This window comes from Dermacentor silvarum, chromosome 9, assembly GCF_013339745.2.
Source record: "Dermacentor silvarum isolate Dsil-2018 chromosome 9, BIME_Dsil_1.4, whole genome shotgun sequence".
Classification (NCBI taxonomy): domain Eukaryota; kingdom Metazoa; phylum Arthropoda; class Arachnida; order Ixodida; family Ixodidae; genus Dermacentor; species Dermacentor silvarum.
This window is the reverse complement of record NC_051162.1, coordinates 74,684,497-74,710,361: the sequence shown is the minus strand read 5'-3', so window position 1 is coordinate 74,710,361 and position 25,865 is coordinate 74,684,497. Positions and strand designations below refer to the sequence as shown.

Genomic DNA, 25,865 nt, shown 5'->3' with positions numbered 1-25,865 from the left:
AAATCACACCACCTTGTTGAGTATTAGTTATTCCAGCCTCACTTTCACATTTTTCAGCGTAGGCTCAGTACATGATACAAAAGCCGCACCCGTTTACCTTAAGGATAGCCCTGGAGCACTAAATTGTCCGGATGATCGAAAACTTATTATGGCAGAATACTTTCAGCCACAGCAAGACTCCTTCCTCCAATTGTCTACTTGCACCCGCGATCAAGTTATGGCGTTTCTAAGGTAAGTTGTTTTACTTTCCTTTACATACTACATATACACTGAAATAAACACAGTGCAAGTGAACACAAATTTGAGGCGATGTGATAACATAGAAATACCTTGCTTCAATCTCGTATTGTGACCTGTCCGTGTTACTACAACACACAAATTTAACACCTTATGATGAAGAAACGAAGGATATATCAGATTTGATTTTCAAGTATGCATACACCTATATACTAATATTTTGCTCGAGCGTACAGCGCAATATCACCGAGGCAGTATGTGTAAACTAGTGTGTAAGAGCGTAGATACCACACCCTGACAGATGTTTCAAATGTCCACGTTATGGACAAAGTTACCGAGGTCAACAAACCCGAGGTGAGTGTGGTGATCGGTAGCTTTGCCAACCCCTCGGACATGTGTATAGTGACGAACACACAGCACAATCCTGATCCCGTTCTATGTAAAAAAATATTTAGAAAATTTTACTGCAACTTGTAGGTTTGGCTGACACACTTGTTCAAGTCAACAGAATGACGGCAAGGCATTAAGGTTCGGCACAAACCCAGACTTCATTTAAACAATTTGTCTAAAGTGACAAAACACAAAATTAAAAAAAAAAATGCGTATTACACGTCCTGTGGCAATCGTTATAGGTGAAGATTTTCGTGCTGTTTGCGTTGGTTGACGGTAACTGGCAGTGATGCTGACGGCGAATGTTTAGGTTCTTGAGCTCGTAGTTCAATACGAGAGTGGTGAATTGATGCTAAACGTTGCATTGCGTGAACCACTAGTGTTTGTCAACGCAGTACACAGAACACACAGCCAAAGGTGTTTTCTCGAGGTGTTGTTGTGTGTCATTGGGGACTCCGGAATAATTTAATTCACCTGCGTTTATTTAGGCTGCAATAAATTTAATTACACGAGCGATTATACAATTTAGTCCATGTTGAAATGCGGCTGCCACGTTCGCGATTGAACGCGTAACGATGAGAAACCCCATAGCCACAAAACTACCGCAACCGGTAGAAAAGTGTTAATTTGACAGGGGCCGCTTTCGTAGTGTCGACGAGACGGTGCTGTACTTTTATGTGGCTTTGCGCCCGCACTCCCTGCATAAGTTGTCAGCTTCATAAATTTGCACGGTTTAGATTTTTAGGAACTACAGAATCGTACTGGGTACCGTACCGTGAATTTAAATTTATGCGCTTGGTCCACAACTGCTGCCGTGTCTAGGATTACCGTTTGCTTGCTTTCTTACGTCGCCTTTACCTATCCCATGCTCCCACCAATATATGCTAACCACCACGATAAGAGCGGAAAGGCTGTTATTCACCCGTCGATTCTACCCATGTCGGTTCTACCGCCTCCTCTCTCTACCTCATCTCTACCATTTTATCTACCTCCTCTCTGAAGAAGAAGAAATAAACTTTGCTTTAAAGTGCCGGCACGTTGCTTTTAGTAGCCTCAGGTATCGGCTCGAAGTCCTTGGACTCGGGCGGCATCTTCGGCTTGCTGGACGGCCCAGAGCTGATCTTCCAGCTCCGAACTTTTCAGGGCCGCCTCCCGGCGGTGGCGACGCCGACGGAGAAGGTCCCCGGCGGCCCCAGCAGCCGGGACAACGGCTGGAATGAGCGAGGTCGAGGCTTCCTTTAATCTATTAACGCCTGCCGTTATGGGCGCGTCGCGAACGGCGGCGGTTTCGGTACCGTTGTTGCCGGCACATTCCCAGAGCATGTGTCGCAGCGTTGCTCTGAGTCCGCACGCTTTACAAGCATTAGTCGGATATAAGCTAGGGTAACAGTGGCGTAAGACTGCCGGACTTGGGTAACTGTGTGTTTGTAGTAAGCGTAAGCTTACGGCCTCTTTCCTGTTTAATTTAACGTGCGGTGACGGGAATTTGCGTCTTTCGAGTCTGTAGTGTTTTGTGAGGTCTCTGAACGTGGTCAGGCGATCGCCCCACAGCCATTGTGATTCTTGTTGTTGCAGCGTGTCTGTCGTAGTGTCTCGATCCGGCAGATCCGACCTGAACAGCACTTAACCTTATCCGATGCGCTTAAGCGGGGCTCACGGGTAACTGCAGCAGTGGAAATGCCATTGTGCTGACACCCAGGGAGCTATAGATGTAATTGTGGAGACGCGAGGGAAGGGTCCAAATGAATTTGTCTCGTCACCTTTCCTCTCTGCCGCACTCCTGCCACATATATACACGTTGTGAACGACCCCAAGGAGTATCAGACATCAGCAGCAGTGGAAAAGTCAATGGGAGAGGCAAAGAAAGGATGGCTTTAAAGTGCTTCAATATCTACAAAGATAAACTCTACAAACACTGATTTAGTTTTTGTTGCCAGTCTTCTCTGCCTACCTTCTACCCTCACTCATTCAATACACAATCTAAAAAAATTGCGTTAAATTTTTTTCAATGGCGTATAGTAACTCACCCCTTACTTTCCCCAACTAGAGGCGCAATGCTAAAGAGACAGCAAAGCTGATGGGCACCTAGCTAGTCCTGGCTTTTGCACTACCTAGTCATCCCCAGAATTTTTCAGAATTTATTGATTATTGATAGATTATCGATTAGCTATCGATTGGCTATCGATTGGATATTGCAAGGTATTGGCCACGTATTTGGGCGAGGCTAAGCACTACAATGTCATCCCCAGCATTTTCCAGAATTTATTGATTATTGATAGATTATCGATTAGCTATTAATTAGCTATCGATTATCTATTGATGACTGACTAAGCTTAAGAAGTTCCAACCATGCTTAGGGACTTAGCCAGGCTCAACTTCGCTAGTTCACAGGGGTATATGCCATTGCGCTTGAACCCATTCTGCACTACAGCAGGATCGGCGCACATTTTCTGTTCGCATGGTGCGGACTGTCGCTCAGCTTCAACAGCTCATCTGGTAAAAGTAATGTCTTAGAGCTAAGCACTTCAGCAAACACTTAATTGCGCTTACGGTACCGAACACTCACTCGCGGTGATTGTTGTAGGTATTGTTGGTAGCATTGCTAATTCGAGGGCTGGCTATACCCGTGAACAGCGGCACACCTGATGCGTCGAAGAGGTCGCTCAGTTACTGCGGTGCCCCGGCAAATCAACATCCGTGATGAGTGCACTGACGCGGCGCGCATGAATAGATTTGCTCAAAGGTCAGAAACAACATTGGCCTTGACCTGCAGGAGCGTTGCCATAGCAAGCGCTAAGCGCACTGGCGTGTCAAACGTTTTGAAGTAGATCTGGCCCAGCGCAGGTTCTGGAGCAAGACAACGGCGCCTCATCAGTTATGGCCCTCAGACTAGAATTTAGGGTGCGCCAAATCTCGTTCTTGAATGTGTCAGCCTATCTGCCCGTCTGCTGATTTGGCCTTTCGTGCACGCTGATTTTTTCGAGTACGAATTGGTTCATCTTCATCTATTGCTACCTGCGTTAGCTGCTGTTTCCTCCAATCGGTATCTCATCTTCTTCTTAGTCAATGTTTTCTTTTTCAAATTTTATTTTTCAGCCCCTTACTATCCCTATGCATCTAAAAAAAATGGCAGAATCTTTCTCCCAATGACTGCTGACGTTATTGCAATTACCATTGAAGCAATGAAGCGATGCACTTCATAGTTGCAGCGCAGTTTTCTGCAGAGCCTGTAACGGCGATTTTGAGATTTCCATTGGTTCTGCTATATGGGACTGTAAGCCTGCTGCTGAAAAGTGCAAGTTATTTAATTGTTGCTCGGAAAGCTTGGGATCGGCGTTTTCCTTCATCCTGGTCTCGCCGAACGGAACGGCAGAACGGCTGCAAAGAGGGTGCAAAGAAACGGCTAGCGGTAGGTGGCCGATGACCCTTGCTTGACGAGCAAATCACAATGGGATAATTGATAGTCAGTGGCGGGTGACTATCGCGGTGATGGCACAGAACGCGTAAAACCGCATTCATCATACACTGCGCGCATCGTGCTCATTTTATTTATTTATTTATTTATTTATTTATTTATTTATTTATTTATTTATTTATTTATTTATTTATTTATTTATAGATACTCCGATCTTTTACAAGATCTTAGCAGCGTGGGAACATACAAGTACTGTCATACAACATACATTACAGGCAATCTTGCCGACGCTTGAATTCACCATGACAAAAGGACAGAATGCAAGCAAAAAGAAGCAAATAAATTATATGCGACAGTCAAGAATGTAGTCGCACATAAAAAAGGGATAGAGAATTTACTGTAACGACTTCGTCAGGAAGTTATCTCCAATCAACTATTGTTCTTGGAAAATAAGAGTATTTGAAGCAGTTCTTATGCGGCGTTAACGGGGCTACTGCTTGGGAATCACCGTTGTGGGGAAATCATTTCTAAGACCATAGCCAATTGACCGTTGGGAACCCCTATCAGAAGAGCGTTTACTTGACAAGTGTATGCGAGCATAAAGTGTCGCGTTGACAGCTTTCATTGACTTATGGCCCACAATTACTAAGCTACTGCGCTATACGGCTTTTCCAAAAGGTGTAGGGAGATACGAGCGCGGAGGGGTCACATCGTTCGTCAATCGCCTTCGCTTGCAGGTGCTCCCTGTTTATTAGCATTTTATTATGCCAATTGTGCTGGGCTCTAGATCATTGCGAGGGCGCATGTGTTGCAAGTGATGCAATCTCGTAAACACTAGTAGACAGAGATCTACAACACGAACACACATTACATTCAAACGTTGCGTTGAGAGAAGAGGCTGGTACTTCCGACGCTACTTGACGAGTTTCCGACTCTCTGCTCGAAAGCTGCCGAGCCGCCGCCAAAGGCATCGGCTGCAATCACGGACATCGCGCACGTTCGGCACGAACGCAGGGAAACGTGGACGGCGTCGGCAGCAGCTCTTCGCGTTGCCTCGTTGGTGCTGCTACATATTTGCGGCTCTCTCAGTGTGTGATTTTAACAGCGTAGCTGTTTAAGCTTTTATTTTCCCCGCGTGTAGTTCGCAAAAACTCGCCTAGCGATGACGTCCCTGCGCAGAGATGCGCCTCGCTTCGCCTACCTCCTTCGCCACCGTGCTTGCGATGACGTCACTCCGCGTTAGCTGCGCCTCGCTTCACCTTGCGATAGCCAATTGATAGCCAATCAATATACAAGCAATAATCGATCAATAAACAATAAATTTTGATGGAGGCAAGTTGCAAAAATGCCCGTGTGCTTGCGTTGGAGTGCACGTTAAAGAACCCTAGGTGGTCAAAATTAATCCGCAGCCCTCCACTACGGCGTTCCTCATAATCAGAACTAGCTTTGGCATGTAAAACCCCAGAAAGAAGATGAAATTCCGGAAGATGCTATGGATGACTTGGTAATGCTTAGCCTAGCTAGCCCAAATACGAGGCCATTACCTGGCGATAGCCAATCTATAGCCAATCAATAGGTAATTGATAATCAATCAATAATCAATAAATTTGGGAAAAGCATAAGCAGTATGGCCAGGACCAGCTAGGTGCCGATCAGTTCCGCTGTTTCTTTAGTGCAAGCTACGCAAACTTTTTTTCGCGTGACATTTCTCTGTGTTTTGGCGTGCTTTTTTTTTCTCGTGTAAGTTGCACTGCCCCTTTTTTTGGCGCGCCAGTAATGGAACGAAAAATGTTAGGCCTAGCATTAAGAGACAGGAAGAGAGTGGTGTGGATCAGAGAACAAGGGCGCTATAACGTAAAATGATTCCAAAATATTTTGATTACAAACTCCTGACGTCAAATTTACGTAACCACCGACGACAGCATCGGGCGGTGACCCGCAGTGTTGTCTGAACAACCCAATCAAACACTCTCCTCGTTTATAGGATGTCAGCTTTGCTCGCTGTCAAAACCAATTACATTGTCTACACTCAGCGGTTTTTCTTATCTAATTGGCTGACAAGAGGCGAGGAGCACTCTCTAGTGGAGAGGGTTTCGATGGGGCCGTGCCAGCACAGTGAAAATAGATAACCGCATGAGGAGCGTGGTGCAGGCTTGTCCAATTGGTCCGCTTCGCCTTACTTAGCTTGCGGTGGCTGGTCGAAAATAGCAGCGGCGTGCAACGGAAGGATAAGAATACCGCTAAAACGGATCCTCAGCAAGGAAGAGTTGGCAGAGCGATTTCGCATGCATGCCGAAAGGGCTCGATAACGTTTTACTGCCACGCAAAAAGGTTTATCATGCGCATATAAATACATACTCACCGGCAGGTGCGAGTAGCGAGGGCCTGAGCTATCGCCGATCAGCCATCTTCTATTCCTTTCGGAACGGCGCAGTCTGTGGCAATTCAGAAAAACTTTCAGTTTTGTTCGGCATATTAATGCATTGTTTTCGCGTACACGTCACTTTGACGTGGTGAGTTTTCGCGGTTTTGTGAGGTCGCATGACAGACAGGCGAAGTGGGCGTAGCCGGAAAACATTGGACCAATAGCAGAGGATTAATGGTGCAAAAGGCGTCGAATCCGGAATAATTATTTTTCTTTTGTGCGGTTTAATCATGCATAATCAGTGTGTACACGTTATATCAGATGGGGAGCTATCGCGGTTTTCGTGACGTCGCATGACAGACAGGCGAAGTTGGGAGAGGCCCAAAAATGTTTTGACCAATCGTGGAGGCTGATTGCAGAAATTGGAATCAAAACAGTTTGGAACCATTTTACGTTATGGCGCCCCAAACGGGGATAGCCGATATTCTAGTTGACATTAAAAGGAAGAAACGGTGCTGGGCAGGCGAGTGAATGCGTAGCATGGTTAAACGGTGGACCATTAGAGTTACATATTGGATACCAAGAGAAGCGCAGTCGACGATTGAAGAAATCTAGGTGAGGTGATGAAGTTAGGAAATTTGCAGGCGCAAGTCGGAATCAGCTAGCGCAATAGAGTGACCTTCGTCCTGCAGTGGACACAAATATAGGCTGATGATGATTAATGAGAGCAAGCGACGAGCCCGTTCACGAGCCAACTTTCTCTCTCACGCTCGCGGTAGGCAGCCTTTTACTCAGTACGCACTACTCATGGTCTTCCCATAGTCGCATCGCAGCCCAGCTGCAATGCGCATCCGTTATCCGAAAGTGCGTGCCGCACAGAAACACCTTTTCTTATACACATCGCCTCTCCTCCTCGCTGGGCGCGAGGAGGAGAGGCTGATTGATTCAAGGCTCTGAAATTTGAAGGTTAATTGAAAAATGTTCCAAATGATAATGCTTCGTTGGCTTTAACAAATCCACGTTTATTTTTTTTAATATCCAAGGCAACTTATAGAAAGGGCTTAGTGTATTGTACATATGCCAAAAGGAAAACAAACTGCAATAAAAACTAATAATTTTGCCTTCATCTATAGGACTTCTCGGGTGACGATTGCCTCAAAATATTATCAATTAGGTTTAGGATTACATAAATATTTTTTTCTTGAATGCGGTCTTAATATTGACAAAACATTTTATTTTCAGAAGCTCACGGGGTAAATGCCTTTTAAATAAGCGGTCGCGACGGTGGCCACCGCTGTCTGAAGCAAACCTGCGCAAGCCCATCGTGGATGCAGGCAGGTATTGCAAATACCTCTACCGTAATTCTAGTGTGGAACACCTGCCGGTAAGTTGCAAATATATTTACCTTCCTGCAATGTAAGCGGTTCATTTGTGCTATGCACTCAAATATACGAATAAAATTTTCAGCTCAAAAATAAATGACTGCTTACACTGTCAGCAAAAGTCTGAAGACTATTTATACAAAAACCTAATACTAAACAGCAAGCCAGTAGGTCGCAGTTGCGACAGCTTAAAGTAATGAAATGTGCACTTATGATTCTTATGAAGCCCTCAAATATTGCTTGGTCCGCTAAACCAGGGACACGAGGTTTAGCCGCCTAATTCTAAAAAGAAATACAAAGAGTTTTATTGAGTGGAGCACTTTTGGCTTTCTGGCAAAGGTTCAAGCTATGGAAGTTTGTTATCAAGCTGCATGTGCTGCAAAATTTTTCAACGCATTATATACGCACATAAAATATTGCAACTTCTGGATATTAACTTCTTTAGGCAAGGGCAACATGGTTTTCTGAAGGATTCTTGTGCGCAAGGCTCCTAATGGAACTTCCACACGACGGGCTTTTAAACTGCGTTCATACACGTGGATATTAAAAAACAGTTTGACTATATCCCATTCAATCCCTTTTCTAAAGCTGTGGTGCCATAACATACCTGCTAACATACTTCCATAGCTCGAATCTCTTCTTACTAACCAAAAGCAATGCCGCTTTCGAAATGACCTCAGTGGTGTGTGGTGTACAATGTATTTGAAGCGAACGACGTGCGGTGGTCGTTGATGCCGACAAAGCCTAATAACTCGCAATAATAAATCAGTTGTCAAACGCTAGCACGTGCAAAAAATCTGTGGCGGAAATTCCAAGCACTTGCCGCGTGGTCGTTGCTGCAAGCCAAGAAACTCGCCTGAGTGTCTGTCGAGAGCTCCGCTCCGGCCGACACGGCCTTCGGCACGTTATTAAAGGAACTCGTGGAAAATAAGCCATTGGCGAACATGTTTAAACGCCAAGAGATAGCGAAATACGGAGAAAAGGGCAGAAAGCTACAACCCCCGGGTCCTGGAGGAAGTCACGAAAGACTGACCGCCGCTGTTTTGAATATCGGTTGAAGTGTTGTAGGCATGAAACAAAAGCCAGAAACCAAGCTTATAAATTATAAAAATGGTGCTAGAGTATCGCCGTTGTGTTTTTGACATGATGGTGTTAGCGGAATGTTTTTTGTTTCTCATTGAAGAGGGCCACATACCCAGTGGTACCCCTTATAAAAATGAGTATTGAAAATTTCCTTTGTTGATTTGTTGAAGCATCGTTGATTCAAGTCAAATTCAATGAAACTAAAATACCCAGTGAGCCAGCATGAGGTCATTTTCATGATACTTCCGTTGGGCAATGCTCATTGAGTTTTCTGTTGACAACGTTCCATTGATTTGTGGTTGCATGTTCTCACATAATGTCCCCACTCGAATCAAGTAAGCTAGGCATCCTTGCTAACAGTCAGCGTTACGTTCTGTTATTCGCTGCCATCATAGGCCGAAGACTCAGGTTTTTTTAAGTTTGGTGGTTACTGTCCCACCTCCCCTAATCCCCCGCCTATCCCATTGGTGGATCCAGAAAACGGACCCTGCAAGGAAACACTGACAGCGTTGTCCATGTTTACTCCTCTCCGACCACGTTGAAGCCTCGCGCTGCAAGCACATATTTTAGGATGACGCAGCAACTGGGCTAAACTTACGGTTTCCCCTGTCCAATGAACTATCCACTGCCCGTATCTTATGATACCCGCAGTAAGTGCGAGATGCTTAGCCGATGAAGCTACAGGAGATTTGCTTGTTGAAGATGCTGTGGGTCGGCCAAAAGTCGTTCAGCGCTATCACTACGAAATGTCGCTTGATACAGAGCTTGATTTCGGAAATAGAACTGCTGCATGGCAAATTGATAATAGTAACAAACATGGCAAGTTCATGTCACAAAAATCAGGGACAGCATCTTCTGAATTACGTTTACTAGAATACGTAATAACACAGGATCGCGAGGCTGCCTATCCTCAATGTGGCCTAAACTAAAGATGGGCATAACTCAGAGGTCAGAATCACCAGGTGGGGCTTCTGGATGAGCCACAATAAGGCATCGGAAGCTGTCAGCGGCATGCTATAAGTGTAGATATTTTTGAACGATAGAGAGCATGCACTCTTCCAAGCAGAAACATTGTGTTAAATGGCCTTGAGGTTTTTGAGAAAGATGATGACCAGAAACGTTCACGTTATGCGGCAGGCTCACGGAAGAGCATGACCGACGAACAGCGCAGGAGGAGCGCAGTGCTTCCATCTTCGCGCTTTTAACTTGCCCGTTTAACTATCTATATAGAATTCGCAAAGCTAAAAGTGCGTCGTGGTCATAATTTACATGGGCAGAGCGGCCAAACAGGCACAGGCGAAATTTTCCGATTGCCCTAACCATCACAAGACGCGCGCGTTCGGTATGGGTTTTCAGAAAAGGCGGAAAGCCAAAGCGAGCGTGCATACTTGACGATGCTCAATTTTAGCAGTAACGAGTGCTGATGCACTATCATGTGTCCGGGTCGAAGTGGGTGTATGTGGGTCCAAAGGACTAAAATATGGCGAGGTTGAATGCAGTTCGATGAGCGTGGTGTTATGCTGTTTCTCTTTGAAACATAGTTTTACATATATGCCAACCATAAAAGAAGCAAAGCGACTTCACACATCGTTCTTACGTAACTGGCGTCTAATTTTAGGGGTTCTCAGCAACGACTCGTCAATGACGCTCTTGTAAAACGGCCGCTTAGGCTTGGCCCTCATGCTGACTGCATTGGTGGACGACGCCGTTAACTGTGACCATCACAGCCCCACGAACGTCTTTGCTGACCTTCAACGCGGCACCGGTAAAATGCCATGTGAGAACCAATAATTGCGGATTAAAGACCCCCCCCCCCCCGCAACAATAAAAAAGAGAGACATCGTGTGAACAAGGCGTTGCCGATTTGTGTGAGGGGTGCACAAGATATACTTTATTTTGATCACTGCTTATTGAAGTTCAAGTCGGAAATGCGGAACTATAATGCAGGTAGCGTCTGACTGATTCTTAGCACGCCGCCACACGCCGGCTTAATCATCCGCATTAAAACCACACAGAAGCTAACCTTAATAGCTTCGCTGCAAATGTAAATGGCTTTCCGAACATTTTATACAAAACTATAACAGCACGAACGCATATTACGAAGCTTCGAATTCCTTAGAAGTATAGATCACCGGAAATCATTTCAAAGCACGTACTTCTTCTGGTTTAGGTAGGCTCATCGTAGCGGTTAAGTTTGCAACAGAAGAATGAATGTGAAGCAATGTACGCAGCATTGTGATTAGTCTAGCTTAAGGCCAGCCGGGCAAAAAGTAGCAAGGGGCGTGTGATACTGAAGGTGGATTTCAAATATTGGGGCAAGAACAATTATTTAATCCAGATAACAAAGATACATTGATCGTTTTGAATCCATGCAGATGAATGTCGAGCGTTCATTTTGATGTCTCAGGGATGTCGCAGAGGCCAAAGATCCTTAGTCAAAATTGGTGTAGGTTGTCGATAGCATGAAGACAGGCGCGCTGCGATGTCTCGGTAGCTATGGCGTTCTCCTGCTCAGTCCGAATAAGAAGTTTCAATACCGGCCACGGCGTCCGTATTTCTATGGGGCCAAAGAGCAAAGAACACTCATGTACAGGGTCGACCACATCTAAGGTGAACACCTCATTAGTATTCAAGACATCATAGAAGCTAACGTTCAGTACATAATTCGAAAAATCATTATTGCGTTTATCGCCACCATGATTACACATCGTATAACAAACATTTCACTCGTGAAGTAGAATGAACGCTGTTGTTTTACCGGCTTGAATACCAATGAGGTGTTCACCTTAGATGTGGTTAACCCTGTACCTTTGATACGGTGCACGGCAAGCAATTTGAGGCTGTCAGAATATTGTAGGGTTCCCCAATCAGCGTGTCCAATAACCAAGTCATAATTTTTTATGTAAACCTTTGGATTTTTTAATCATCATGATCATCCTTGTTGATGATCATTACATATAAATCAGCAACCGACACAGAATGTATTTCATTTTCATGCATCCCGTACTAGACTCGCCCTGTGCCTCGAAAGTAATTACATTTGCTAACCATAATATTTTGTAGCACAGGATGTGCTTGTTCACGCTGGTACAGGGAAATTTCATGTTAAAGCCATCAGTACCACGTAATATATTTGGCGTCCGAGAGTGTGATAACATGATACCGGCTGGAGCATGCAAAGCGGTGGGCACTGCTGACAGCCACCGCTTTAGGATTTACTCGACGTACGCTGCACAGCTCGGGGTATTGTATACACCGTACCTTAACAATGAAACTGTCATGCGGAAGTTGGCGCACATGTTACAGCACGCAAGATGCATGAACAAGGGATGTTTATTATTACACTATAAACATGGCCCTGTAACTACCCAAAGTTATGCAGCTTCTCCTTATGGTCCCTGCGCAGCTATTTATCGCACATTTCATCTCCAATTTATCTGCTACCAGGACGTACCTAAGTGTACCTGTGCAGTTCAGTTCAACAATTATAGAAGTTAAAAAAACCTTTATAATCTGGGAACTCGCAGGAGAGAATAAAAACATAAGCACGGAGTGTGCCACACTGGAGACTAGGGAGCAGTTTTGACAGCATGGCTTTCAGCAATACGCACCTAAATCTAAGTACACCAGCGCTATTGCTTTGTGAAGCTTCATTTAGAGAAGCTAAATTGATCTTCACGAAGTTGAATATGTGATTGCTAATGTTATTTTTTCTGCATTTTAGTATTACAGCGAGCAACACAACATTGGAAACTGCATTGTGGTTTGCACAACAATTGGTGCAGATGGAGAAAAAGTACACCACATGCATTCAGCACCAGATTACACAGATTGTAGCGCCATTGGTGGTGGACAAAAGGTAAGATGATTAAGCAACGGAATGAGTATTAGCGAAAATGAGTTACAAATATCATGTTTCCTAAAAATGTACATTTCAAGATATATATATATATATATATATATATATATATATATATCGCGGAGGGGGTGTTTCAATATACAACTACTACTTATAGTTTGTTCTCTTTTTCTCCCTCTCAGTTTGTTAATTCCCCCCTGTAATTGGGGGACTACAGAGGATTGTTGTGCATTTCACAGCGCAGCTCTATATGGCTAGTGCTTTATGTGTTTTTCGTGTCCGGTAACAGATCTGCGTGTGCGAAAACTCGGCTCCCGGATTTGATGCAAAATTGCTTCATTATATGCAAAAGCTTATACATCTCATCACTTGGATATGCATTTTCAGCAGATTAGTGATCGATAGGCACAAGTTTGAAAATCAGTCGCCTCTCAGGTAGATAATAAGGGTATCTAAAAGATTTGCCTCTGTGCGACCCGCGTCGTCCATGTGTACGCTCCCACCACCTTCCCTTTGTCATCGTTCCAAAAGCTTGCATGTCTAGTTTCCTTCCGCTCTCCCGGCGTGGCGGTCCCGTCGCGCGTGCCTACTTTCCGCCGTGTGGTGGTCCCGCTGCGCATGTCTAGTTTGCTCCGGCTTCCCGAATTGGCGGTAGTCCTCCACGTGAATTTATCCCGACGATCAAGACTGCCGACAAAAATAAAAGTGTTTGCGTCTGTCTCTCTCGGGGATGATCGCCATCGCCGCCACTGAAGAGAAATAAAATTTGGTCATACCTTCGATCTAAGTTAAAACTGCTTCGCTGGTAATCAAACTTCAAAGCAGTGGAAAGGCGCGGGATTTTTTGTGTTTCTATGTGTTGTATTCTATCCTCATCTTCTTTGCACCGGAAGGTAGGCGAACCCATCCTTACCTGTTTTTGACTGGTCTTCGGTGACAAAGAAAAATGGATAAAAAATAACACATGGAATAAACACAACACATGAGTGGCAGCAGTGAGTCACGGACACGCTGCGCTGTCCTTGCCCTCGCAGAAGTTTGAAAAAAAAATACTTCGTATATATATGTATATATATTAGTGAGAGAGAACGAGGCGGAAGAAGTGGGGACATGTAAACCAGGCGTTCGGAAGTATGGCGGTTCATGCCGCCGGGAAGCCTCCAGACTTATTGGAGCCCAGCTCTTCGGCGTCCGTTTCTGGTTTGAGTGTCGGCGTCTATCAGCGTAACCACGCGAACATGCTCGTGCCACTGCTCACTCTATCGTCGTCATCTTTACACATAACAAACAACCTCGAAATTGAAGGTATTGTCGACAAAAACGATTTTTTTAAGCTGGAGGAGAAACGACCCAAGTCCGCAGAAAATTGCGCACAGTTGCCTAACAGAAGGAAGGAACAGCTGCGCACCACCTGGCCCAACCTCGCCTAGTTGAACATGCGCCGAAGCAGTAGCGATGACGTCACCTCGCGTTGCCTAGTAATCGCCGGCGCAGGTGCGCGCTCGCTTCGCCCGACACAGACGCGGCCCCGTCGAGCGCCCACCAGCTGCGCGCTGCCCTACATTAGTAGTTAAGTTAGACCAAGTATAGCCCTAGCAGCAACCAAGTTATTACCTAGCAGCAGCACCAAGTAACGCTTGAGGATCGGCAGTTTCGCTGTGCGTAAGCTTTGCACGACCGAGTACGAACTTGGCCGTTTTTTTTTTACACAGCTGGCTCTTGTGTCGCTCACCATGCCAGCTTTCCCATACTTCCCCTCCCTATATGAAGGAGCTGATGGCACGGGCCCACTGCCAGTCGGTGCGGTGACTTCGGTCTCCTATCATTTGTCTCAATATATTGCGAAATGAAAGCACGTATAAAATGGCACTCAAATTTCGCATAAGGGAGTATCATAACATTTGCACATTTTTCGTTCCTAAAGCTGCTTTCAATCTAGAATGATGACCTCTGAAAGCGCAGTTTAAATCCACGAGCCCTAGTCGTCTTTCCCATTGGGTATCGTGGGCGCTTAACCTTTTCCTGATGTTGTGGCTTCAGACAAATTATCGCCTATATTCCACCCTCAACTATGGACAGCTCAACTGCACGCTATGTATGGTAGAACTCTAACAATGTAGTGCTACCACTCCAATAGGCCGATCTATCCAAGGTTATAGGAGTCGAGATACGAGCTGCCCCTCAGATTTTCAGAGCAGTCATTTTTTAGATGATCAACCATTCACACCGCGCACCTTGAGGTCTCGTTAAAAGATGGCAAGGCGACCAACACGGCTTAGGTCATTCTTATTGAAGACATGCCCGTGCAACCAAAGAATCCCTATCAGATAAGCTGACCACACGTTTAGGTGCAGATGTAGCTTCCACCTGCATAGTCATTGAAAAGCTCTCACTTCCGCATTTACCGCTTGGAATGGCGGGCACGTCGTCTCTGATTGATGGTCCGCTGCTGTCCAGGAAGCACCGTAATTTATACTTTGTACATAGAAATTCGGCAGTGAACGATATTTTATAGTGATCAGGTGATTCGAGCGCATCAGAGAGCCAAAGAGGCACATGGTCGTTCAGCAGTGACTAATATGCATGTGATGGTTCAGGGCGAAGAGCTGTTTGTGAAACCTTGTGTTGATCTACCTCCTCCAGCGTAGATGCTTGGTTAGACTGTTACTGTATCCCTCACTAAGAAATAAATAACAAAAATGAAGAGCACCTGTACAATTAGAGTATTATTTCTGGGCAAGTGCGAAACTGATTTGACTTGTAAATAATATTGTATCCAAACACTTTTAGACTTCATAGAGGAAGAGCTTCTTAAGTGCATTCCAAATGAATCCTGTAAAGATCTGGACCAGTGCTACTGTCAAAACGCAGAAAGCCGCCAATATCAGCGAATATATTTTGAAAAAGTTGCTCTTGTTTCGTACTGCTGGCCAACACTGGCCTATCCTTTTGTCATTCTCTTGGTCATACACTGCACGACTACACATTATCAAAAAAAAAGAATAAACGTAGGTCACTACCCCGTATGCAAAGATTGCTCTTTGAATATAAGTATGCTACAGCCTCTGAATACAGCATACCTGGTTAGGAAAAATTTGTTAGTCGAGGCGATCGCTGTGACAAAAGCACAACCACATCGCTGGAGGTAGCAGGGACCAGCACTAATTAAACTAGTATTTCAGTAGGAGGCTCTATTCATTGTAAGGCCTTAGCCAGGAAGGCTACACTGTTGAGGAAAGAATATTTCTCATTAAGACATGCATTCTGTGGGTACATGTGCTAGTAATAGGCCACCTTTCTCAATTTTGATTCATACTAGAGATTTCGTCAATTGATTCAAGGATAGCCTAGTAAATGATGACAATATCAAGCATGGGAAATCTATCGGGGTTTATACCTACGAGGAGTCTTGCGGGGAATCTTATAAACACACGAGTATATCTTCAGTTTGAAGGCAAAACGTTGAATTTTGAAGCATTTGTGGTGCCTTAAGTCTGTTATGGCTTTCTCTTATCAATGCCTTATATGCCACGCAAGAATAAAATCCTCTGGAACAACATGGTCATCATACGAGGAGGTGTGATCAGCTTTACATCGTCCTCAAGACTGACCGTAAACTTACTGTCTTGCGCAGATGACGTAAATTTGACGTTCTTAAAACGTTTTTGCTTTGGGCCACATCTAGGTTCAGCAACGACCGAGGTACAATTCCTATAACTAGACATCGTTATCGTCTAGAGAACGCCGTATAGTCCCCATCATGAGAAGAAAGTGCTTACACAAGTGCTTCAAGGAAAGATGCCGACTGGTATCATCAGGAATTCTACTTTCATTTTATGTCTCAGCCATTATAACTGTACGGAAAAAAAGGCAGGTCATTTCATCTCGGCAGAGGCTAACGGCTCATAATAAACAAACTATGCTTCCTTATTCAATGCCGAGAATAGATAAAATCATTGTCGAGATAGACGGATGTCATTGGTGTGCTCAATTCATGCGTACTCAGCACTGGGGGTGTATTTTGGAAGAGTCCACGTAGTGGACTGTCCATTTTGGCCACTGCTGGCTGACTGCAGCTGCACGAGTGAGGAGGAGACAGCTGCCTCCAGCCACTCTCCTTCTCGCTCGCACAGCTGCAGCCAATCAGCGACAGACGAAATAGAGAGTCCACAAGGTGGGCTCTTACAGAATACGCCCCCTAAATGCGTACTGAGCGTACTGAACCGGGTCCTCTAAGGTGGCCCCAAAAAGTTTCAATAAAACGCGCCACATGCCATGTCCTGACCAAGTAATGACTCTAGTTGGCATTAAAGAGGTTCATTCACAATATTTTAACAGTTGGGGCTGGAGAGTAACATGAGCTATTTCTTCAGAAATAAAACAACACAAATGATTCTTTGATTCATTGGAAGGGTACAAACAATCTGCTTTTGAAGCTAACGAGAACAAATTGTACTGTTTTGCGGGTGACAGTTATTTGACATCTTAATGACGCACGCCCTAGTCGGCTCTCGGGAATAATTTTGACCCCATTGAATTTCTTAACGTGCGCCCTAATTACCTACACGAGTGTTTTTACATTTCGCCGCTAATCAACGCGCGGCCGAAACCGAACCCGCAATCTCAAGCTCATCAGCGCAGCGCCCTTGCCAATAAACTAATTAACGTGGAGGAAATGCTTAATGTCGTCTCACTGCGCACTAATGTAATAAAGTGCTTTAACACAAATAAAAACAACGGGTATAGCCCATATAGCTATGTTTTAATTTCATTTGTTCTGTGTACATGATCAAACAACACTTCTCTACGTCGAAAGAATTTGCCCTATTTTTGTGGAGTATATTTTATTGCTCGGGCTTGTGAGACGGTAGGAGCTCTATTATTTGTACTTTCTTGTTTGCAGGTCTGCAAATATCAGATTTGCATGGAGGTTCCACGTAAACAACCACCATTACATGAGTGGATAATGAATCTCACAAGAGCTAACATTCAGGTATCTGATGCCTTGAAAGAATCAGACACGGATAAAATGTCGGACCTTCGAGCCCCACTTGAAATATAAATAATAAATACACACAATATTTTAAATTTCCCTAATAAATATACACGACACAAAAGAATATTTTCATCTATGTGCACTAAAGTTTACCTGGCACATTATCAGTGTGTTTTCCCGCAAGTGACTCATCAACAGAAAGGCACATTAGCCTTACCGAGACTGATTATTCCACTTTCTGACTGTTGGTCCACGATGGTGCTTTTTACTTGCTGGGCAATTTTTATTCCTGAACTTGAGTGTTATTTATTGTCTAAAAGTTTGTTAACGGAAAACAAGCTTGTCGCGGGAGGAATATTTGTAGTACGGAGATAAAAAAAAATCAGGCAAGTTTGCACTCGCTCGCGCAAAGTTTAGGCACAGCGAAGCTTACTGGCTGCTACTGCTAGGTATGAACTTGGTTGATGATAGGTCTTAACTTGGTTTAACTTAACTATGCATGTAGGAAGGTATTCTCGAGCGATCATTTTCAGAGGTATCTATCTATCGCGACATTTCGCGTGACCAGCGCTGGACGCGTGGGTGCCTACGAGCGACAGCGCTCCTGGCATGGTACAAACGCAGGCAGGCTAACCAAGATTGACACAGTGCCAAGAACGCCGCTGCTTGCCGACGCCGAACGCGCTAGAGACTAGCCGCTCGATATCAATCGGCCAGTTTCGCTGTGTCTTGAGCTTTGCGCGGCCTCGTGCACGCTTTCACCATTTTTTCTCCGGGCTCAGCGCGTCGCGTAAAGAAGAGAGGCGGGGGTCGGGAAGGCAGGGAGCTGGCGAGGAGACCGCGTGCATGCGCACGCCGTCTCCTCCTCCTCACTTGGGCTGCCATGGCTACCACGGCGACGCACCACAAACTATGGCTTAAACAGCGTCGCTGTTAACAAGCGTTCATCAACACATAATTACTTGCAGTTTTCACGGGCTCAAACAAGGCGATGTTGAATTGCAGAAAAATGAAACATTTTGTGGCTACACCAGAATTTATTACACAAACAAGAAATAGCATCTCCTTACGTGTGAAGATCACTAATGCTGACAACGTCAGCGGCTAGTGACACAGCTCAGTTTCCGCAGTGGCAGAAGCAAAATGGCCTCGACGAGGCATCTGGCGTAGCCGGTGCAGCGCCTGCAACTGGTGTGTCCGTTCATAATAGGGTCGCTGTCCAGTATGCCGTAGCTAAGCATCACAGATCAGCGGGAGTTTTAGGGCCACATTAGGCCCCCTTGACCCCTTATCCAGGTATTGATACCAAGTCATTGGGTGTGATGCTGGCCGCATCACATGCTCAGCTTCGAGTGTGCCGTCTACCTACACTCTTAGTCAAGTACCGTACAACGTCCGGCACCATATGCGGTATATTTTCTTTCCAGCGTAAAGTACTCCATATAAACGGACTTTCAAGCAATATTATGCGTGACAATAGCTGCGGCGGCAGGCTAGGCTCGCTATATGCGGCCGCGAGCGGACGCAACGCTTATGTGTAGCCCTGCAAATTTGGCGCGCAAAAAGTGCGCCCAACCGTTGAGAGAGCGTTACAAAGCAAAAGCTGTAAGGAGCGGTGAGGGAAATGCTTTGAGGGAGAAAGTAAAGCCAAAGGCAAAAGGAGAGAACGAAGAGAAACAAGTCGACGCCTCCGCCTTGCTTTGATGGCGGAGGAGAAGGAAAGGTGGTGCCGACCGGACCGGGAAGGAGCGAGAACATGGCGTATGCAGGCGAGCGAGGCGATTGTTTTCGGCGGTATTTATCGTCATATCTTTGCACCAGGTGCGTAGCCAGGGGGGGGGGGGGGCTAATGAGGCTTCAGCCCCCCCCCCCACAAATTTTTTCGTGCGGGCACGCACCACCGACCAAAACTACCACCGACGCCGGCAATCATTCTAGATTTTGGGTACAATGTCTTTTTCACGCTCGAAAAGACATTTCGGCACGCACATTGCGAACTCGGGCTGGATTTCGTGACAACGCCCTTGCACCTGGAGTCACGTAACGCAAGGAGCCCCATCCGAGCACAACCTTTCAACGGCTTTTCGATAGCGAGTGGGCGCGTTGCGGCATCTCGCAGCGGCCGCGGAATATACAGAGCGCATGGATTTCAATTACGAAACTTTATGGGTATAATGTTCTCATAAATTTTTGACGCGAAAGGTGCGCTGACATTTCCAAAGGCATTCTTTAAAAGATTTTCAATTCTAGAACTTTATGGGGTTAATGTTCTTATAAACTTGGGCCAACATGCGCGCACTGGAACGCTCGTGTCTAAGCCGTTCCATAAATGGAAGCGCGCGCTCGCAATCTCCTACACACACGAAAATACTAAATATCACCGTGACTGTCAGCTAGCAGCTATAATTTTCTCCAAACATTTTCAGGAAGCGTGCAGAATGTGATTGATCAGCTGGACCAGGGCAGACAAAGTAAAATATAAGTAAACAGAAGAAAGTAAACGGCCTATTATTGATAATTTTTTTTACGGGCGACAAGGTCTGGCTCTCCGTGGCCACAGGGACAGGGGCCCTATGGATTTAAGCAATGCCCCTGCTGAAAATACAGGCACTTTCAGAGTGCTTCTTCGCATGCGAACTGACTGTGGAGATACATATCTGAAGAACCATTTCGAAAGTTGCCCCAGTAATGCCTCGTATTTAAGCCCATACGCACAAAACCAAATTATAGAAATTTGTGGTGACATTATCAAAGAAAGCCTAGATTCAAAAGCAGGCTGCTTCTCCATACTTCCTGACGAAACGACGGACATAGCTGGAATTGAACAGCCTACTGTTTCTGCAAGGTACCTAAACAAGTATGCCAACGACATCAAGGGAGTGTTTTAGGTTTTATCACCGGAATAGATGCCCATCTCTCATTGCGACAGCAGGTTCTATGTAAATGTGTAAATACTGCTGCAGCTTCTAGTCACCCTTCCAGTGACCACTGCCAGCGCAGACAGAATATTTTTTAACAAGAGTTTACTAATAAACTACTTGCTCTATACAATGTCTGTGGAACGCATGGTTATATAGGCTGGCGCTTCTATACAGCCACAGAGACGTCGGCATCAACGTGTCCGAAGTCATTGACCGCTTCGCTCAACTTTCCCGCCGAGCGAAGTTTGTCCTTTAGATAGCGAAGCAGAAAAAATCAATGCAAGTAAAAAGCACTGTTCCTTCAGGTCCATAAGTTCTTAATTATGAAACCGTATGACCGTTCATTATCTTATAAAACCGCAGAAATTTTCGCCGTTTATTCTAGCAGTTAGCATCATGATCATAATTATCACGCGAATACGAAAATTACGAGAATACCAATAACCAATTTTGACCGACCTTGCTCATTGAAAGCCCGGCCCACGCGGCGTTCGCCAAAAACACACTCGGATATTGGGGTACTTCAACTTGCCACATCATTTGTGGCCTTCACTTGTCCTTTTCTTTCATTTTCAGCTACCTGCTTTTATTTCTTTTTTGAAACGAAGGAATACCCTCCTTTAATTTTGGGTGCAGAATAATTCTTGGCGTTGTGCAGGCAGTTAAATTACACATTTTCGTACTGATTTATGCATTATTCCTCTATTATTCTACCCACATGGCGCTGTCGCGACCGCTGCATAGCCCAAGTACATATACATATCACAATTTCTGCGATCATAGTTATTTCCTTGCCTAGATCATCTGTCTTTCTGTGCGCAAAGTTTACTATGTGTGACTGAGCAACATGTTTATTTGTCTTATTTGACGCATTGTATACACTGACGTTTGCTTAAATACGTCCATTTATTGGAGATTCATACGTATTTTTAAATATCTTATTGCGAGGTTTTGTGTATACAAGCAGTGAACTTTGTTTCCAGCAACTCTTTTTTTGCCCTTTAACGAGTTGTATCTTCGCATTTGTATATTCCATTCTATCTTCGCAATTTCTAATATATATTTTGCAGAACTCCCACTTTTTATTTGTACTCACTGCTGCGAGTATTATCTCGGTGTAATTACAATACACGACGAGTTACAGCTGCTCCTGCGCAATCGATTGCAACAAGGGATAGCGTCATTGAGGTTTCTTCCTGGCCGTTGCATATGTAGAAAAATGTAAACAAGGTTATTGAGTGACAAAGATTCATCAAAATATTTGTCCTCAACTTATTCATTTCATGGCCTTACGTTTTTCATATAAGCTGCATGCACTGCTTTGCTGGTTTCGAACTGATATTGACCCTTTTCGCGGCAATCCCGTGGGCGCTGCCATATATGATCACGTGGTGACGCGTCCATTGCTTGCCTCAACTGCCTCCGTTGCCTCCTTGTTTACAATGGAAGTGTATGACGCCCGCGCGGCTTAGAAAACCTCTGTTTTCGGAGATATCATAGACGGTGACTAGATGGACGACACGAAGCTTTGATCACAGCTTCAGAGAGCATGCAAAAGCGCTTTCTGAGCTGATTAAGCTATGTCCAAATGGCATAAGCAGCGTATATGGTGCTTGTTCTAAAAGCGGGGCTAAATATGTATTCCAAGCTGTCCGATTATGAATTCAGTCAGGATTAGTGTGTTTTGCTCTGTGTTCTTTATTCGCCAAATATTTTGAAGCAGTGGCTTGTCAGTTTCTGACTCAGTGAAGTTCCTCGGTGCGGACACTTTCTGATTATTTTCTGCCTAATCACTCACGGGTGTGCTCAGTTCCGAATCCGATAGATTTGCTCTTGCAACGCACAAGGCTTGAAACGTAGCTGTTTTGTACATTGTAATACCTTGTAGCAAATATATATTACAGCTAGTAACTTGCTTACTCTTGTGGACCATCACGAAACATTCAGCTTAGACCATTGGTGCGCCATAGGTGTATTCCGTCCTTTATTGTGTGTATACAGTGCGCATATATTCAAGTGTGAGTCCATTCACTTATTCTTGATACGTCGGCGATAGAGTGGGCGTAAGTTTTCCTGCCATTTGGACAGATGTGAACAGATAACGTGCGCGAAACTTACTATGACAGGAAGCGGCGCTACTCCCTTTGTCATTGTTTAACGAGTGGTACTCATTCTTGCCGACGTTCTGGGGATGAAGCCCTTTCTTTGAAGGTTAGCGATACAAGGCTGGCGGATGAGCAAATTTCTGTACCCTCGAGGGAAGCGGTACATCACGAAGTGCCGGTAACACGTTCAGACAGTTGCAGCAGCGGTCCGCGAACTTCGCCACACAGATTCATTCTATTCCTTAACATGCCAGTCACTATTTTTGCAGCCAACTACTGCACACGTCTTCAATCCACATTATTCAATCTAGCATGATTGGAGCACAGTGTATTAGTGAAAACTCAGTTGCATTTCCGACAGCTGATCGCACAGAAGCAAGGTAGAAGCGGTAATGGTTTCGTATTTGTGCGCGGTCGCTGAGGAGAGGTATGGTGTGCCGCTTTGAGTGCTATCTCGTTTCTCTAAAACAAACTGCTCCGCGAAAAGGGTCAATAGTTCTAAAGTTCATGTGATGTTTTCTTTACTTATTAATTAGACAAAAAACGCGGAAGCATTGATATCAGTTATTTATGCCACAATTTTTGGGGCATACGAATTTATTATTTTATGACAACATACATATTTTAATGGACAGTGCATAGCGTTCAATCATTCGTTTGCAGCATCTAATATACAATGAAATTGGCAATGCAGTTATTATTCATGCATTGGATCCCTCGACAAATTCTATAAGGAGGAGGCCGCGCTGCAACCTGAGCCCCCCCCCCCCCCCCCCCCCCGAATAAATTTTCTGGCTACGCCACTGCTTTGTACCATCCACGTTATGCGACTGTGTTCGTGTTGTGAAGTGATCTGGCCGCGTCGGTGAACGCTCTCGGTGATGTCAGTGATGTTAAAATCTACCGTTGTTACCGGAAATTGGAAAAAAGCAGTGCAACTTCGTCAACTCGTGCGAGTACGACGGCCACACGGGCGATCAGCGGCAGCGGGCCGCCATGTGCGCTGGATCGGCGGGCCCAGGAGGGCGTGCTGTAGAGCTGCGAACCTGTGCCTATTGGTAGGTCGATTTTTGCTTCCTCTATACTACGCTTACTAAATGCTTAATTTCTACCACTGCATTATTATGAGCCAGCAGACAACGTATGTCGGTGATTTAAATATGTGAACGTGTAGTACTAATGCGAACGCGCGCATTTGAAGTTTTGGCGTGTGAAGTAGTTATAACTGCAGGCGTAGCGCCGTTTAGGTTTCCCCCAATTGTATGATTGCTGGCGATTTTTTTTTCTTCCGTAGTCAGGTGTCCATTTGTTGAAACTTCATGCGCGAATTTTCGTTGTAGCGTTCGTGTAGCGTTATAACCATGAAATGTGCCTTTTTAAATTCCTTTCGTCGGCTTTGCGTGATTAATTCATTGCATTTCGTAGTTTCAGTTTGCCAAACGACGGTTTTATTTTGAAAAAAAAAATCGGGTGTCTTACGCACTTTCCTCTGTGTAGTGTGTCGATTTACGTTGATTTCTGGCTTTCCTGTTCAATGCGTCGAGTTCACTAAAACTCAAAGCCCAATTTAGTTCGAAGCTTGTGTGACGCGACAATAACCACATAACTCCGACGACGCAGCAGCTCGAAACTGACGGTTTGCGCTAGCCGCAGGATTTGTCGCATTATCTCTCGGAGATGAGCAGTACACTCGTCACTTGTAGAAGGGCCGAAATTGTATAGGCAAAATTTCAACGGCGCGACATGTCGCATCGATTGTAGCAATTTCAAGTTTTATAGCGGACAGAAAATTCTGGGATTCAGTACTTGCGTCGTTCAATAATGTTTTGAGATAAAAGCGCTGCATAGTTAAAAAAACTATGAAAGAAGCAAAAGAACATAAGAAGTTGGACATTTTGCTTTTGTGTAGTGATTGCTATGCAGTGTTGATTTGCGACTATGAGGTACCCGCTAGCCCAAAAAAAGGCCTTAATAAGACCTTTGTTACGAGCTTATGCTTGTCGAGTTATCAAATTTCTGCATTTTCTTTTTATTCTCGCTTAACTGAATTTTTTTTATTCAGGATTAAAGTGGGAAGTCAACCAATGCCAACCAACACAAAGTCAACCAACGCAAAGTGGGAAGTCACCCCGGGCTCTCCATTCGAACGTTAGAGTAGACCACAGCACCGGTAAGCGAAAATTAGGTCAAAAATGGCTGTTCATTGCAGTATGTAAATGTATGCTTATGATGAAGCACAGGAAGAAAAATCTCATATTTGGCCAGCTCAAAAGTGGTGTGGGGCTCAGAAAGATTCAAGTGTTTGCAATATTGCTCGCATGCGGATGACATTCAAGCACTTACACGAGCTGTAATATCACTAGCGATAGACACACATTCGAGAGCCTTTCACTAATTTCTGCTGATTTCAGAAGAGTGGGAAGACACTGAGCTTAGGCGAGTGTTAATGCAAGTGCAACTGAATGCCAGTAAGTGCAAGGAGCATAAACGAGTGCCCCTGAGCGCCAGCTGACAATGTGGGCCAATAATTAATTACCTGCAAGCGTGAGGAAATATAACTGTGAAATAAACCATAAGCGCAAGAACATTGAGTTGATTTCGATGAGGCCAAGTATCTGAAATGCGTTTGTACATAGCGTGAAGAATGAAACTCAACGTATGTTTCTCTCTTTAGTTGCTCACCAGAGCATTATGTGTTTGTGTATATTGTCATGGCTTGATTACTTTGTTTACACTATGTATGCACTCATTATATTCAGGTTAATTCAGGATGCACTTTAGTGCTAATAATGCCAGTGAAATTTCAAATACAATGCTGTAACTTCGAAGATCGGACACATTAGCATGTCGTTCACAATCTCTTATGAGTTATTCACATGTGAAGTGTGTGATATGAATGTTCAGCTTTCTGTAGTAAATCATGGACACCTAGTTTTATAATGCTGACACATGCTCTTGGAGGAAGGAGGTAGAAAGATAGGAAGACAGGCAGGTTCACCAGCGTAAATACAAGTGACTGTGCTGAACAAGGGGTATAAAGGGAATGAAAGGAAGCAGGAGAGCCGAGATTTAAAACAGAGAAGAAGAGAATGTGTGCACATCAATGCGATGC

General features: G+C 44.7%; 1 protein-coding gene across 3 annotated transcripts in view; it reads left to right on the top strand.

Annotated features, from left to right (window-relative positions):
* Window positions 1-17,817, top strand: part of LOC125940100 (venom metalloproteinase antarease-like TpachMP_A) — a 212,640-nt gene extending 194,823 nt beyond the window's left edge. For all 3 annotated transcript variants that reach the window (XM_049655773.1, XM_049655774.1, XM_049655772.1), the window contains 4 exons: window positions 58-231; window positions 7,650-7,791; window positions 12,597-12,731; window positions 17,635-17,817. In XM_049655773.1, the coding sequence (XP_049511730.1) occupies window positions 58-231; window positions 7,650-7,791; window positions 12,597-12,731; window positions 17,635-17,793 (610 nt within the window). In that variant the 3' untranslated portion in view covers window positions 17,794-17,817. The remainder of the gene's footprint in view (window positions 1-57; window positions 232-7,649; window positions 7,792-12,596; window positions 12,732-17,634) is intronic.
* Window positions 17,818-25,865: the final 8,048 nt, after the last annotated feature.